At 41.0% G+C, this 17,708-nt stretch overlaps 1 protein-coding gene across 1 annotated transcript; it reads right to left on the reverse strand.

The window, feature by feature from the left end:
- Positions 1-7,084: 7,084 nt before the first annotated feature.
- On the reverse strand, positions 7,085-17,567 carry LOC111873520 (general transcription factor IIH subunit 3). Its single transcript, XM_023868298.2, has 8 exons — positions 17,359-17,567; positions 15,382-15,559; positions 14,512-14,730; positions 13,129-13,252; positions 12,769-12,891; positions 9,556-9,691; positions 7,884-7,920; positions 7,085-7,203 (listed from the first exon to the last, which is right to left on the reverse strand). The coding sequence occupies exons 1-8, from the start codon at positions 17,366-17,368 to the stop codon at positions 7,137-7,139; spliced, it is 894 nt and encodes a 297-aa protein (XP_023724066.1). The 5' UTR covers positions 17,369-17,567; the 3' UTR covers positions 7,085-7,136.
- Between the last annotated feature and the right edge of the window lie 141 nt (positions 17,568-17,708).

The following is a 17,708-nucleotide window of genomic DNA, read 5'->3' on the forward strand; positions in this document are numbered from 1 at the left end:
GTAACAGATCGGATGGTCAGGAAACAAGCGAGTGTTGATTCAGACACGTGCCTGCATTCCACCGCCTCCTCCCCGCCTAAGTACTACAAGGTTACTACGAGGTTATAAATAGACAATATGGCGGATTAGTCACGCTCCATCTTACCAGCCCCTTTGCCCCGCCTAATTACTTCAAGGATACTATATGGATGTAAATAAATATCCAGTATTTCAGACAATTTGAAGAGAAATTCTGTCTCTAAAATGGAGTTCAAATGAATGCACGATTTTTAGTTACTAAATTTCATGTCTTAAATATTCCAGACTTACTGGATGCCACATTGACCAAAATTGTAGATGCACTGGAAACCATTCAAATGGCCTGAGTTCGAATCTGAGGGCTACCACATCTAAATACATTATCTCTTCATTACATTCTACTGCATCACGCTTTGTGTAAACGTCTTGGAACGGCACGATACAGCCCTAGGTTCGACTCCAGAGGTTCTGGAAATGAAACTCAGTTGAAAAATCTNCTTACTTACTTACTTACTTACTCATGGAGCGGAGCCCTTCTTGAGGAGCCGCCAATTCTGCAGCTACTCAAGAATTCCCCAGAATTTTACGGAACCCGAAGTTTCATCACCGTGTTCACAAGAGCCCTCCACTGCTCCCTATCCTGAGCCAGATTTATCCAATCCATGCCATTCCATCCTATCTCTCTAAGATCCATTCTAATATTGTCCACCCACCTACGCCTTGGTCTTCCCTGTGGTCTCCTTCCTTCTGGTTTTCCCACCAATATCCTATACGCATTCCTCATCTCCCCCATTCGTGCTACATGACCTGCCCACCTCATCCTCCTCGACATGATCACTCTAATTATACTTAGAAAAGAGTACAAGTTATGAAGCTCCTCATTATGCAGTTTTCTCCAACCTCCTGTCACTTCATCCCTCTTCGGTCCAAATATTCTCAACACCCTGTTCTCAAACACCCTCAGTCTATGTTCCTCCCTTAATATCAGAGACCAAGTTTCACACCCATACAGAACCCCAGGCAAAATTATAGTTTTGTATATTCTAATTTTTATGTTTTTGGACAGCAGACAAGAAGACAAAAGGTTCTGGACTGAACGGTAGCAAGCTTACCCGAGTTCAATCTCCTCTTAATTTCCTCCTGAATCAGGTTTCGATCTGTTATCGTTGTTCCCAAATATCTGAGCTGTGCCACATTTTCAAAACATTGTTTCCTATCTCCATGTCATGATTTCACCCTCCATTTTGGTGACGAGACAGCAACATATACTCAGTTTTCTCTGTGTTTACTTCCAGACCAACCTCTTTACTTGCTTCAAGTAAAGTTTGATACAGGAGGGCCTTCTAGAGGAACTGGTAATAACTCTGACATGAAAATATCCCCTGCTTTGCAGTTTGGACACAGGCTACTCCCGATGTAGTGGTTAGCAGGTTTGTTTCGTGTCCCTGAGGTCCCCGGTTCTAGTCTCCGCTTTCAATTCTGTTCACCGGTCACTCGATTCTTGTATCTGAAGTAGGCCACGCTTTTTATATATTTTGTCAAATATAGCTTCCATAGCCACACTGCTTTCAAATAGAGCCTGTGAAGATAACAAGGAACTAGACCATGAACGAGACAGAGCGCTTTGAATTAACCCAATGAAGAAACAAACATACATTTCATTGGCGATAAAGCGATCAAAGCGTGAAGCTGACCACTTAACGTCAATATGTGTGCCTTGGTTTAGAATGCGTGGACTTTTGTCTTCACGCCTTCTATACTCCTTCATGGCCTGATACTTAGCACAAGAACGCTGCAAACCACATTAATAATACAGCATGTAGACCCGTTGTCTGATAACGACCGCGAGACAAGCAAGTATACAAGAGTCGTTGCCGAGTAACGGCTTTGCAAACAAACATGTTCCAGCATCAACGGCAGCTTCAACAAGGAGGAGCGGAGCTTTGTACCAAGTCCTTGCCAAAGAGTTATAAACGGTACGCGTTTAGAATTTACTCAGCTGCCCCGTGTGGAGGCGGGTTCGAATACCTCCACCGGAGCCCTGCGAGTCGTAGGAGGCGACGAAAACGACAGTCTCCAATCTGCGACAGTAAAATATGGTCACGAGTCCCACGGGTCTCGGACCCGAGAATGACGCCCTGACAAGGGCTAGCAGCAATTGTAAACGACAGACTCGTCCTCTCGTCAGAGAGAGCGCCCCACATCAACAATAAAAATCTGATCATAAGCTCCAGATGGGTGCTTTATTCCGAGACAGACTGGCCGACTGACCGAAGGTCGTTAACATCAGATTCAGACTCAATTTAATCACGTGAGAGATACTCGTCAGCCGGTAAGAACGTTAGCAGAGGACATTGTTAGGATCCGTAACCAGGAAACGACTAGTGAAGGCATAAAAGGTAAAGAAAGGTAAAGCTACCCTTGTAACAGGGCGTGAAGGCCCATGGGGTCGTGAGACGTCGAGGGTCCCACATTTTGTCTAGACAGTCGGCTCACAGATGGCGGTAAGGTTGTCAGCCTTACGCATCGGCCGCCCTTTACCCCTCCAGGAAGATTCAGGCATAGGAGACTTTGTGTGTGCTGTAGTGACAGTGATCTGTAGAGTGTATAAACCAGTGCGGATCTTACATTTACTTCTAGCTACGAGGTGCCTGTATAAGTGTTCAATAAATCCAAACCCAGTCCTATAGTCACTCATACACGTGACAATAAATAATAAATTTTTATTGTGGCTTATAGACCCGTTGCCAGGCAACGGCCGCGAAACAAACAATGAAACGACTCCCGTTGCTAGGCGACACATTCCTAACATGCGTCAAACGACTGGATGGACGCTCAGCACCAATGGCTGCGCACGCAACAGTGGACACAGGAACAGAGGAATGGTGTTTTCTGTGTTGCCCGTGCCTAGATGGTGTAAGCAGAACAATTAGTAGAGCGAGTTCAATCGAGTTGAGTTGAGTGAAGTGAAGTGAAAAGAGAGTTGGTTGGTGAGTGTGTGAGTGCAGCTGCGGTTCCTTTCTTGTGAGCCGCTGGTATTAGGGGCTAGTAGCTGAGGCAGGGTGATAGTGCGGAAACCCAGACTGGGGAACGTCTGCGGTTGGAAGCCGTTACCAGGCAGCGACTGGTGAAGACACAGCAGACAGAGAAGACTTAGTGCGTGCATTAGCGTTAGTGTTGGTGTTACTTACTGTTACCCTCTATAAGTGGCCAATAAAATCCATTCACCAATCCAAACCCCGTCTACAGTCACACACACACGTGACAGTAAAAGGTAAGGTAAAGTTGTCCTTGTGCTTAACTAATTAAGCATTACACCATGAAGACGTATGGGGGAGTGGATGTATAGAACCATGTATTCTTGACTTCGGCACTAGTTGGAAGTTAGTTGTCAGCTTCACGCCCCGGTCGCTTTACTCCCGGGGGAAGAACCCCCGGTAACCATTGGATAGGAGGCTGGGTGGGCCCCAGAGCCGGTTTGGACGTGGAGAAGTGAATATTTTGTGCCTACCGGGACTCGACTTCCGACCCCTTGGTTGTCCAGCCCGTAGCCAGTCGCTATACTAACTGCGCTGTCCCGGGTTTATACACGTGACAGTACTTTATTTTTATATATCTCTTAATATTCTTGCAATTAATACAAGAAGCAGTGGCGGACTCCTGTGAACGCGGCAACGAACCTTCGGGCTCCATAAAATACTGGTAATGTCTTGAGCAGCTGAGCAAGCGTTAGCTTCTCAAGAAGGATCCACCTCCATGCAGTTTGTTAGGAAGTTATAGTATCCATGGCTTGTTTTGAGGTGAGATGCTGGGCATTTCGGCCCAGAAGGTAGCGTTTCGGGTTTGTATTCGGGAAGTGTTGGGATCGGATCTCGACCGTGACACCGACTCTCTTAATTAAGGTTTTGTGACGTTATTTAATCCCCCAGCTGGGGATAGTGATTTAAGTTAGGCTACGGCCCATTCCATTCCATATGATCCGCTGTTTTCCAAACATCTGACGCCGCGAAGTCTGTTCTGAAAGCGTAGATAAGCAAACTGCAAACGAATAGAACAGATATGAAGAAGGGCAGTGTCGAGTGACGCAGCGGCTCTCAGCCTGCGAGACCGCGGCCCGGTTAAGCCGTAGCCCGACGAGCCCGACGGTGACACTGGATCCTTGCGTGGGAACAAGTGAAGTTACGCAGAGCCAACCGGCTGCAGCCAGCCAGCGACAAGCTAAGGTTGGTGCACAACACATCTCCCGTATCGCTACTACACGCCTTGTCTGTGTAAGGTTACGAATGGCCAGCATGTGCAGAAACATGCATCCGCAGCATAAACTGAACTAGTTTACGCGTATATCTGTCAGCAAATAAATTGTGCTTAACTAACGCCATGAAGGCGTATGGGGGAGTGGGTAGTCGGGGAGAGTGCAGATCCACATTTTCTTGACCTCGACACTAGCTTAACGTGAGTGGTCAGCTTCACGCCCCTGTAGCTTTACCCAAGGTACTCATTGCATAGGAGGTTGGGCGGACCCCGGAGCCGGTCTGGACGACGTGGAGAAGGGCAAATTCTTGACCTTACCGGGACTCGAAGTACGACCTCTTGGTCGTCCAGCCCGTAGTTAGTCGCTATACCGACTGCGCTATCCCGGCTCACTATACTCGTATTTTAATGTCAGGGCTTCCAAAAGCAAAAGTATTACCTCACCACCTTCCATACTCTTCTGTAGTCTATTCACCCTCGTCTGACTTCGTATACAAGTCTTGTAACCTAACGTTACAGCTCTTGAGGTTGACTCCAGAATCTTCTATAAAAAAGAGGTTCTTAAATATTTGTATTTAAATTGTAGTAGCATCAGAATTTTTCCAGAGACGTGGGACTTCAAAGCCAATTTAAGGAAAGATTCAGATCATTTCAGAATTCCTGTCACGTTTAAATAGCGGAGTGTTTAGTGGAGAATTCCTACTGCAATGTTCAGGATGATTTTAGAGCAAGTGAGAATTTTGTTCATTCTGTCAGATCTGACTTTTACGAAACGTGAAACTTCATAGACAGTTTCAGAGAAGCCTGCCTGTGTCCAGTCCATTTCAGACAGTCACATCCTCTTCTTATGTTACACGAACTGAACTACAGCAGACCCTCGCTATTTTGGGTCGAAACATGAAACCTGCCGCTCAGTTGAGTACAAACCTTAAAAGAAACATTGCATTTAAGGAGGCAGATGAGTCACTTGCCTGTTCAAATAAACGCGACAGTTTATTCAAACCTGCATTACTACATCCAAAATCCAAGTACAACTATTAATGAATAAATGTATTGACTTTTTATAATTTTTAAGTAAAGTCTCTACAGTGATAATTTTGTATTTATTTCCATCAGCGCTACCTTATGCCATTAAATTTCCCACTTATTTGTGTTCTAAGTTTCCTTGTCTTTAGGGGCTATTTGTTGCTTCGCTAACCCGGGTTATCGCTTAATCCGGGTGACTTCCCCATCCCAATTACTCCGGATTATCGAGGGTTTACTGTATTGGTACTTACTCACTCACTCACTTACTTATGCATGGGGCTGAGCCCTTATTGAGGAGCAGCCAATTCTGCAGCCACTCAAGAATTTCCCAGCATTTTATGGAACCCGAAGGTTCATTACTGTGTTCACAAGAGCCCTCTATTGGTCCCTATCCTGAGCCAGATCAATCCAATCCATCCTGTCTAAGATCCATTTTAATATTGCCCACCCACCAACACCTTGGTCTTCCCAGTGGTCTCTTTCCTTCTGGCTTTCTCACCAATATCCTATATGCATTCCTCTTCTCCCCCATTCATGCTATTTGTCCTGACCACCTCATACTCCTTGACTTGATCATTCTAATTATACTTGGAGAAGAGTACAAATTATGACACCTCATGTCAGTTTTCTTTAGCCTAGGTCGTTTATCCAGACCCAGAGGATCTGTGCAGGTCTGAAGCTTTGTGTTCATTTTCGTAACAGAATAATTTTTACGGTGAGTTGTTAGCCCCATGCCCAACCCCCAAGCTGGAGGACCACCCCTTGTTGGCTGTCGGCAACTGCTTAGTCGATATATTTGCAGCTTCCCTCCATACCTGGAGGGCGTCTCCTCCATCCACAACCTGAGGACGTGCCATGCCATGGCAACAAGGGACCCACCTACTGATATCATTAAAAAATCAAATAAATATGTATTCTGCCCATGAACTGTTTAATTATGCTTACCTCGCCATACAAGTCTAAATGAACTGTGACTTGAATGTGGCTACACACACATTCTGATAATTTTCTCCAATTTCTTGATGTCCTCTTTCTTCCTGTCTCTGCCATTCATTCATCTTCTTAACGTTTCACGTTTGGCAGTATACACTGCCACACAGGTGACAGTTATTGCCACTTTTCAAGAGGTACCTAGTTCAAATCCCCAACCAGTTACAGGCAAGCCTGAACCCACACAAACTGAAACGTACAAACGTTGTTGAGGATTTCTGATTCACAGCCATACTGACCCATAATAAATTCTGGCTTACAGTGGTCAATAAATGAAATTTCCTGTGAATCCCATTAACCACTTCACAAGCTCTGTTGAAATATGCATCTTCATGTTTCATGGCCTAGCAATATGATGAAGAAAATACTACCTGCCATTACTCATCTTAGTGTGTTCAGTGTAGAATTACTATTTTTCTGAAAATACTTTTAATATTTGATATTAATTTCTCATATATTTCCTTTTTGTTTGCAATTTTGATGTTTTCCAAAAAATCATGGGGTGGCAGATGTACGCCCTTCTGACCTAGTAGCACTCATGACCACATAATACTTAAGAAATACAAATTATGAAACTCTTCATTATGTAATTTTCTCCAGAATCCTGCTACTTCCTTCCTTTCATCCCCCAGACACTTTGTTTTGGGGGTAAGACACTGTACTGCCTACATATAACACGTGCACATTGCGTTAACATTTGCTACATCCTAGGAAAACATGAAATGAGGGCTCACTGTGACTGCACGGTTACAGCGAGAAGAGGCGACCACAGAAGGTGATTAAGTAATAACTAGAACCATTAAAATTAAAGGCTTTATTTTGGTGTGTGTAAATACAAAAAGATATGAAGTTCAGTTGAGTTTGATCTTCCTCTTCTTTGGCTTGATGGGCAGGGGACCTGGACTCCTGAATACTGTGCTGGAAAGGAAAACAAACCGTGTAAAGCGCCAGTGAGGAATTCTGAAGCTTCCGACATCTCAGATGTTCTCTTCATTCAGAGAGCAAGACAGCCTTGTGGCAAGTGGAAATCACATGGCCTAACGCTGTGCCCAAAACATCTCTGAGGTTGTGTTATCAGAGTATGACAGAGAAAGTTATGTCTTCACTAGGAACTTGCTAGATTCAATTTTCAACCTAAAATGGGAACCAAAATCACCATACTGGAGATGTTATGGAAAACACAGGGATTTCTTCCATAAGGACGCCTGCCTTCTCAAGGTGTGATGCCCCCTCACAGGTGTTTTAGACAGACCTTACGCAAAGAACTGTGCTGACTGACTCAATACAAATGGTTCTATAATTGCTGCAAATGTAACAGCGCAGGAAGAAAACTCTAATCATCAGACATGTCCCACAGCACAAGCCTAAATGTATGTTCCTAGTACTGGAAGGACAGGCAGCAGTCTGCATCACGTAGTTTTGAGACCTTAGTGAATTTTACTGCTATGCTACTAGCCTTACATTTATTTGTAACACAGGCTGCAGCTGCAAAACCATCTAAATATTACTATTAGTTGTAGCTGTAGTACATGCAGTTACAGCAAATCATACAGAGTTATGAGCTTTCTGAACACGCTGCATTCAGGTGTGATACTTACTGGCATGTTGTGCAGATTGGGCTGAACTTGCAGAAAACTGCAAAATAAACAAATAATAACACAAATAAACAACAGTACCATCTCCACAACTCAGAACATTTAATCGTGCCAACTCTCCCTCAGTCTGGGGCATATGGTAGCATTGTTGGTTGAGTCACTATGCTACAAGCCAGAAGGTCATGAGTTTGATTCTTGATGCCACTGGATTTTTCAATTGACTTAATCCTTCCAGCTGCACTATGGCCCTGGGGTCAACTCAGCCTCTAACAGAAATGAGTACCAGGAATATTCCTGGGGGTAAAGGGCGGCCAGAACGCAAGGCTGACAATCTCACCGTCATCTGTGAGCCCACTGTCTCACAACCCTCTGGGCCTCCATGGCCTGTTACAGGGACAACTTAACCTTTTCTTCTTATACCTCCCTCAACCCATACAGAAAGCCAGTCAGTATCCAATTCCCTCAGTACACACTAGTTACGCTGGTCGCAGTCCTCCCATGTCTGTAATTACTAACACAGAGAAACATGTTGGGTTCGAGCCATTCACAGATGTGACTATGAACTGTACTGTAATCTGGCATGTGACGTCATGAACTCTGACAGAAGCCTGGTGGACATACAGTTCCGCATACATTCTTAACCTCAGCATTAGACGCAGGCGAGTGGTCAGCTTCATGCTCTGGTCAATTACCCTTGGAGAAAGAACCCCCACTACTCACTCACTGGTCAGCACCATGGGTGGGCCCCAGAGCTTGTGTAGATGCTGTTGAGAAGATAAAAAGAAAAAGATCTCTTGCTTGTGCTAGGAATTGAACCACATCTGTCCAGCCCAGAGCCTAGTCACTTCGCTATATTGACCTATTCCAGCTCCTTTTGCAAATGTTGTAATGTTAAATTACTTGGAACTGTAGCAACCAATTAAAATTGCATTAAGAACAAATGTAATTCATGGAATGTTTGGTAAAAATCAGTTCAGAATCTTATATATTTCCACCTACTAAATAAAAATGTAAAGATTAAACTGTAAAGAATTACTGTTTTACTTACTGTTCTGTATGGGTGTGAAACTTGTTCTCTCACATTAAGGAAAGAAAACACACTAAGAACATTTGAGAACAGCACAATGAGGAGAATATCTGGACCTAACACAGAGGAAATGATAGGAGAATGGAGAAAATGTATAACAAGGAGCTTCATAATTTGTACTCTTCACTACATGTTAATAATAATAATAATAATAATAATAATAATAATAATAATAACAATAATAACAACAACAACAACAATATGTGGACACTACAGTCCATGACAAACATTGCTCTCTGTTTTATGGTTTCTTAATCATACACACAATCAGTAGGACTAAGTTGGTGGGGGATCAGCCGATCGCAAGGCTGCTACTTACACAGGATAACACAAACACAGAATAAACACAGACAAGCATCCATGCCTCAAGTGGGATTTGAACTCATGGCCCAAGTGTTTGAGCAGGTGAAGACAGTTCATGCCTTTGGACCACACAGCAACTGTGACTGGCCTTCATCACATATTCGGGTGAACACGTCAAGGGGACTGCATAGGTGAGCACGTTGCACACATGGGTAACATAAGAAATGGACAAACATTTTAGCTGGAAACCCTGAGGTGCCTGCCTCCATAGCAGAGAATACTTACTGGACAAGCAGACTGAACAGACGAACCCAATATCGATGAGCTCTCGATGACAGAAGCAGGCAGCTCGGTAGTCGACTTTAACTGGTGGTGGCAGGACCAGCTTCTTCCTGATTGGTGGCTCAGGTAGGAACACCCACTGTAATATTATTTGATAGCACTAAATTTTATTGTATGTTTCTTATATGAACTCATGGCAGGCACTTAGCAATAATTTCACCACTGACAATGAGACATCTTTCATTCACCTCAGACGTAACTTGTCAGATAGCACAATCCCAATTTAATGAAATCTCATACTTGTATGTACAGAAACACTGGAGAACAGTGCACTGAACCCAATGCTAAGGATATATTAATATCCATTCCATTCTATTTCCTCTAGTAAGGATAGGGTTTCTCTGGAATCAGACAGCTTATAACAAATATGTTCAATTTAAACCACAAATTAAATGATCACAGATGACAATGAGCTTAACTTTTGAACTATATGACATGAGAGAATCCCTGACTTTGCCTGGGGCTGTAAGCAATGCAAAGAGTTAAAACTACATTTTCTTATAATCAGTGCCTTTGCACTTGTCAGCAAACTATCAGAAGACACATCTGCTGGTTCACTGTACATTTTGACTATGAGGCTAAAGGCAAGCTGAGAATACAGGCAAACGTGTTCTTAAAAAAAAGTGCTGGTTGTCCTTAATTAAATATTCTCCATACTGAAAATTTTTGACTTAAAAGTGGTACACATTAATGACATCTAGGTACTAATTCCGAAGGTTTTGAATATGAAACTGAAGTTTGGGTTTAGAAGCAATTCCTCAACAGGAAAGGCAACGTTTAAACTTCTAAATGATATTTTACAGGTCTTAATTAATAAGGAACTTGTGGGAGGTATCTTTTGTGACCTCGAGAAAGCCTTTGATTACGTTAATCACGACTTATTAATGAAGAAACTGAAATTCTAAGGAAATGTAGGCAATGCATATGCTCTAATCAAATCATATCTCAGTGACAGGAATCAGTGGGTCCTCATTGCTGATAAATTAACACAATCTTATGCTTCTTCAGAACAGGGGAAGATTAAACATGGAGTGCCCCAGGGATCTGTGCTTGGACCAATGCATTTTCTTTTGTACATAAATGACCTACCTAAAGTAGTTAATTCAAACTCTAAGCCAGTCATGTTTGCTGATGATACCAGCATTATTGTTAGTAATCCTAATTTAGTAACTTTTAAAAAAAATATAATTATTTTCTCTTTCAGACAGTTGAATGAATGGTTTAATATCAATTTGTTGTCACTAAATTATAACAAATCTTAGTATATACAATTTGGAACCACTAATAACCAAACAATTCAATTAGATACCAGTTATAATAATAAATATATTATTAACAATACAAATCCGTCTTCCTTCGCTTGGAAGCTGGGATCATGGGTTCGAATCCCACTTAGGGCATGGATGTTTGTGTGCATTTTTCTGTGTTTGTCTACAGGTAGAGGCCTTGCGACGAGCTGATCATTCGCCCAAGGAGTCCTACAGTATGTCTAAGATCTAGTAAAACCGAAGTGAACGGAGAAGTTCATGGAGGTAGGCCTAGGCCCACTGGGGCTGTAGTGCCAAGAAAAAAAAACCCAATACAAATACTCGGTTTCTGGGTATTACTGTTGACAGCTCCTTGTCACGGAAGCATCATATTGATGGATTTATGGTTAAATTAAGCAAAGCATGTTATGCTATTAGATATTTAAGACCCTTTGTGTCCCATGAATCACTAAGGATGAATTACTATTCTTATTTTCATGCAGTTATATCATAGGGTATAATCTTCTGGGGGAATTCCCCTTAGAGTATTAATATATTTAAACTACAAAAAAAGACCATAAGAATTATTACAAATTCCAGAAACAGGGATTCCTGTAGGGAGTTGTTTAAGAAATTAGATATATTACCATTTTATTCTCAGTATATATGTATTTTCATTACTAATTTTTGTTTTATTTAAAACAAATTCAGAGTTATATGATATCAACACCAGAGGTAAAAATAATTTTTACCCTTCACAACCAAGGTTGTCTATCTATAAAAATTGTGTTTATTATATAGGTATAAAGGCATTTAATCACTTACCTCCTTGCATAAAAAAATTGTCTGATAATAAGAATCAATTTAAAAACACTCTAAAAAACTACATTATATTGAATTCTTTTTATTCACTGAAGGTTTTTTTTATTGTAATTACAAATTTTAATGTGAATTTTTAAGGTTTTATGTATCATAGATGCGGTAGCGTCACAAGTTGGTAGGTCGTGGGTTCAAATACCGATGAGGTCATTGTTTTTTTTTCAATTGACCTAATCCTTCCGGCCGCACTATGGCCCTGGGGTTCATTCAGCCTCTAACAGAAATGAGTACCAGGAATTAAATAAATAATTTTCCTGGGGAGTAAGGCGCAGCCGGCGCGTAAGGCTGACAACCTTACCGCCATCTTTGAGCCGATTGTCTACATAATGTGGGACCCTCAACATCTCACAACCCTATGGGCCTTCATGGCCTGTTACAGGGATAGCTTTACTTTACCTTTTAGGTGCTTTATTTTCGCATAAATATGTCATCATCTACCCTTTGGTATGATGATTTTTCACAATATTAAATTTAAGATGTTGTTATGTTTAATGTTAAAATAGGAAGATAACGGTTTGGTTTATTGTTTGATCTGACCTATGCTTATTTTCATAGCATGTGTATTTTAGTTACTTGTCTGTGACTGGTTCTATATCCTCAGGTGTATTTGTAGCCTAGATTGGATTGATGGAATTTTACAATGGAATAAATAAATAAAAGGCAAAAGCACAAGAGGTAGATCAGACTGAAGCAGGGGGAGACAAAGTTTGGAGGAAACTGAGGAGAGGCCTGGCTGCCAGTCGACTTGGAAACTTGAAGGAAGAAAGAGAAAAGTATTTCTGGTACAATGAACTGTTTCTTCAAGAAATTCCATGATGTCCAGTTTTAGGTACACGGAAAACGGGGGTTACTACTGCCCAGGATGCATCACAATAAAATTCTTCCAAAACTTTTAATGGGATCCATAATACAAAATTTAACCAAAATTTGTTGGGCAGTAATGAAGCTGAAACAAGTGAAGGGCAGAAATGATTCATTTACACATCTTGCGAATGGAAAGCTACCACAAAACAAAACAGCGGTAACATACCAGCAGGTACTGTAGCAGCCCTTGAAGCTGTGGAATGCGAAGATACAGCCCGCCAGTAATGTCACACCCTTGCTGCAAGAGACTCATGTCTTGCTCCATGCTGCACACATCAAGGGTCACATTCTGTGCAATAAAAAGCAAAACCATTCACACAGAATTACTAAAATATATCATGCCACCATTATGTTCTTGTTGCACAGCCACCAGCTGCCATATTGGTACAGCCAGGAACAAGAAGTTACAAAGTACCAACATTTGGGGATATCCAGTGACATCATGTATATACCAACGTTCCATGATAACTGGTGGTCTAGTATATTCCTGTGTACGCATTACTTTCAACAGTAACATCCTGCTAACCTGTTTCTGAGCTGTGAAGAACACATTCATGTAGCTCATGTACTGGGACGCACTGTCTGCACTTCCTGTCACAACCAGGATTCGAGAGTTCATGTTTCGCCCTGAGGATAAATCCTGCTCCAACCTGAAGACATGAATATTCCAAACATAATGCAACTGCTTGAAATATATCTTCAAAATTCACTCTCCCTTCAAAATCATGGACCTATGGGAAATGATGCCACTGATTTTTCCTTTAACTTCCAAACTGTGGGTACCCACTCTATGAGACCATGATATGGATACTTCCTGGCCTGAGAACCTGGAATCTCTTATCCATCCACTCCAGGCCATCTTCCAATCACTTTCATGAGATTTTCATGTGTGTTCCTACGAATGGCCAACCTAATCTCACCTACTTGACTTAATGACACTAACAATATGGTTGAAAGACTATATATCATGATGCTGTGTAGTCTGGTAGATATTAACTACATTTTGAAAGAATGTGCTACATCCTTCTTCAGGGTAGAAGAGTAATAACAGAAGACAGCAACTGTCATATTCACCACCATGAATGAGAAACCCGCATCTCATCATAGAATTTTCTCAACCCTTCTGTCACTTCTTCCCTCTCAGGCCCATATAGTCTCCTCTGTTCTCTATGATCCTCCCTTAGGATGAGACACCAAGTATCAAACCCATGTAAAACAACAGGTAACATCATAAAAAATGTAAAGTTGTCCCTTTGCTTAATTAATTAAGCACCATGCCATGAAGACGTAGCAAGGAGTGGAAATATAGCTCCACCATTCTTGCCCTTGGAAGTAGATAAAGGCAAGTGGTTGGCTACATGGCCTGGCCGCTTTACCCCTGGTACCCATTGGCTAGGAGACTGGGTGGGCCCCAGAACTGGTCTGGATGCTGTGTAGTAGAGACAATCTCTTGCTCCTGCCAGGACTCAAACCCTGGCCAACCAGTCCATAAACCATTGCTATAATGACTGAGCTATCCAAGATGAATCTTGTGGTATTCAGGTCTTCAGATAGCAGAGACACAGAATATTTTGAACTGAATAGCAGCGAGCATTCTCATAATTTCTGAGTGATCATAACCCAATCTGTTAGTACGATCTAAAAGTTTGTGACCATGGTATACTAACATAATTACTGACTTTTCGACACTACCCATTGTCCTATTTTTTTATTTAAAAACGAGGTTTTGGAGACTGGGCTCTGTTCACTTTCCCCGGAGACAGGAACTAGGTTTATCAATTGGGCCCAACTGAGTAGGACATAATTTTCAAGTAAAATAGGAGGACTGATAATGTCCAATAAGTCAATTAATTGGTTTCTTAGCGCTGTACAGACACTTAACACATGTGTTCATAGTTCAGTGTAGTACCTGTGAATATAGCAAAGAGCCATGGCCAAGGCTCCGGCCAGTAAGGACTCGCATGCTGACCCCACAGGCTCACTCTTTGTGTCTCTCATTAGAAGCTGCTGCAAGCTCTGCCGAATAGTTTTCTCAACATGGGTAAATAATTCATACTGGCCATCCACCTGTCGAAGCATTGCTGCCTGCGTGCCGAAGGCTGCAGGGGGAGGTGGGAACAGAAATTCTCTGCAATTCATATATAACATAGAGTGCAAGTTGAGTGTTGGAAGTATCCAGTGCTTTTTCTGTTCAAGAAAACATACCAGAATCCAAATGTAAAGATGTGAATAAAAGATAGATTTATAATAAAGAGTTTAAATTTAAAACGAGGGCAGGCTGTGGAGAACGAGATCAGTTTTTGTCAGGCTGCTCAACACTCTAATATAATTAAACATGACTGAGTTTTGTAGCACAAAATTGAAATTAGAACTAGACTTCTAGGACGTCACATGTTTGAGCTCTTTCCTACATGCCACAAGCACCTGCAGCAGCACACAGGAGTAAAAAACAAACCTGAACTTAGAACAAACACATTTTTTCTTATTTCTGTATGCAAAAGGTATGGAAACTTGATTCTGGCATGTTCTGCTAGACAAAAAAGGCTCTGGAAGCATTACATATAACGGAAATTTCAATTTGTAGTATGTTATTTTCTGCAACATCAAGTAGATTAAGTTATATTAGGGAATGTGCAATGTAATAACAAGTCTGAATTATAATCTCTTCACTGAAACAGTAACAAACTGTAATAATGCTAACAAGAAGGCGGCTTGCAAAAAGATAAAATCACTGAAAATGATTTCTCTCATCCTCAGTCGGAAAATGCTGGGCACTTACGTGGATCTGCTGTGGCAGGCCAGCATGGCCAGTCTGTTTGCTGACTTCAACATTAGGTGCGAATTTGCAAATGCTATTACTGATTCGAGGCATTGCGTCAGGTTGTGTGTGCGCTCCCGCAACAGTCTCTGTGCTGGATTGGTGTCGAGCACAATGACAAGGAGGCTCGTCTCCACTTCTGAAACACAACATGGCATGAAAATAATTGACACATTGCATAACTAAGAACAATGATGTTTAAGAGAACGGATGATAAAATACCACAGCATCTCTGACATGATGGTGGTGCATGAGATGGCAGGTCATATGTATTAATGCTTACCGGTTTACAACTAGAGGCTTCATGACTTACATTCTATAGGCTACACCAACATATTTTTTATTCTATTCCATCACCACAAGAGGATGTATGGATATGCCATACCTTTGACTAAGCCTGATGATGGCTTAACGAGCTGAACCATGTTGTAAGACACGACAAACGTATGGTGTATGCATACTTCCTACTGGGGTGATGGGATAAAGAAAAGAAGCCATATATAGCACATTTAAACATACCTGCACTGCACTCAAAACATATTTATCACCAAATTAATGTATCAGGTAACTAGTTTTAAAGCACACATTTCACACACTTACTTCACCACCCATATAAATGAATACATAAAGGTCATTTTCATATACACTCAATCACAGTACACTAACATTTTGCAATCAGACACCCCATTACAGTAATATCCACATATTCAACATCTCCACTGATGTAGTCCAGTAAAAATTAAACAGCATTTCAGAGGAACATGTTATCTCCATCTTCAGGGTCAACAAGAAAGCCAAGCAAGAAACCAGCCAGAAGCACTCTGCTTGCTGCCTGCTTCATGCTGAGGTCTTGCTTGGCTTACTGAAAACCCTCAAGATGCAGGTAACATGTCCCTCTAAAATATCACTTGACTTACAATGGGCCACATGGCATCATATCCCAGAAGACAAAACTCCCCATAGCCACTGCAGTGAGAGCCTCAAATCCTACAAGTCTAAGATGTGGACTACAAGGAATTCTTTGAATGCTACTTAAAACTGTTTACTAACTAGTAAAGAAAACTCTAATTCTGCGGGCAAGATAGCTGTGTAGTTTTATCCTTGTGTGGCATATTCCTTTTTGGCAAACTTTAAACATAAGCTAAAAGTATTTTTACTATATCATCCATTCTGTACATTGTATGAATTTCTATTAGAGAGACAGTAGTAAGCATACAAAGTCATAAGTCATAAGACTAACAAAACTAGTATGATAGGCATTTTTCAATCAACTTGCATTTTGATTTATGTATTGTATCTGATTATTCATCTGGTTTTGATAGTGTGTTATATTTTAATTGTAGGTTTAACCATATTAAGAATAATTATTTATTGTTGACAAATTCCAATACTTTAGGCATCTGGGCAAAAGGATTTCAAGAATGATGTATTTAATCATGTGTCTTCTTCAAGTGTTACTGTTGTAGCAATTATGAATGCTAAATAAAATGAATGAATGACTGAACTGTAAGATATCCACTGGCGTAAGTTCATGTTTGTCTCATAATCATTACTTGAACTTCAGAGGTCGTATGAAACATTAATATGTATTCAAATATCAATGCTATCAATTGACCTCAATATGAATAGTTAAGTTCCCTAAATATACCCTGTAGGATTCTTTTGCTTTCGCTGGAGCTAAAACCTTCGTTAGTATTAGTTTATGTGGGTCAACTTTCTGAAAATAATGGCAGACAGCCTCCAATACATAAATTTTCCCCACCATGTATATATATTTCGGTGTATTCGGGCGAGGCCACATCAAAGAAACTGGCAACTGCAACGCAACCGAAATTTCTGTGCTCCTTGAAACGACATTTATGTTATGAACTGTTAGGTTATGTAACTAAAAATTTATATCATAATTACGAATACAATATAAATTCATGTGCAACGAACCTTCATTCATGATGTATCCTCACATGGGCATAAGTAATATTACTAACTTCAAATCACACAATAACACAATTAATGCAGTTCCTATCCTCAAATTTGGATAAATTTCAGATCAATAACTCTGTATACGATTGATACAAGAAGGAATGACAACCTTCATATACCTACAACACATTTATCATCCTGTCAGAGAGGGGCGTATTATTCAGGCGTCAAGCTATTTAACATTCTGCCATCAAATGTCTCAGTTTTAAAAAATGATAAAAATCAATTTTGGTTTGTTTTACAAAATTATTTGCAAAGTAACTCGTTTTACTCTATTGACGAATTTGTCGAGCATGCAAGGGACTCAG

The sequence above is a fragment of the Cryptotermes secundus genome, unplaced genomic scaffold, assembly GCF_002891405.2.
Source record: "Cryptotermes secundus unplaced genomic scaffold, Csec_1.0 scaffold395, whole genome shotgun sequence".
Taxonomy (NCBI): Eukaryota; Metazoa; Arthropoda; class Insecta; order Blattodea; family Kalotermitidae; genus Cryptotermes; species Cryptotermes secundus.

Bases quoted from the DNA above. Each gene is read 5' to 3' on its own strand.
- LOC111873520 (XM_023868298.2), bottom strand. The intron at 13,253-14,511 runs GTACTACACTGA...TCATGTCTTCAG, and splicing joins GCTCTTTGCTATATTCACAG to GTTGGAGCAGGATTTATCCT. The intron at 12,892-13,128 runs GTTAGCAGGATG...TTTATTGCACAG, and splicing joins TCTTCACAGCTCAGAAACAG to AATGTGACCCTTGATGTGTG.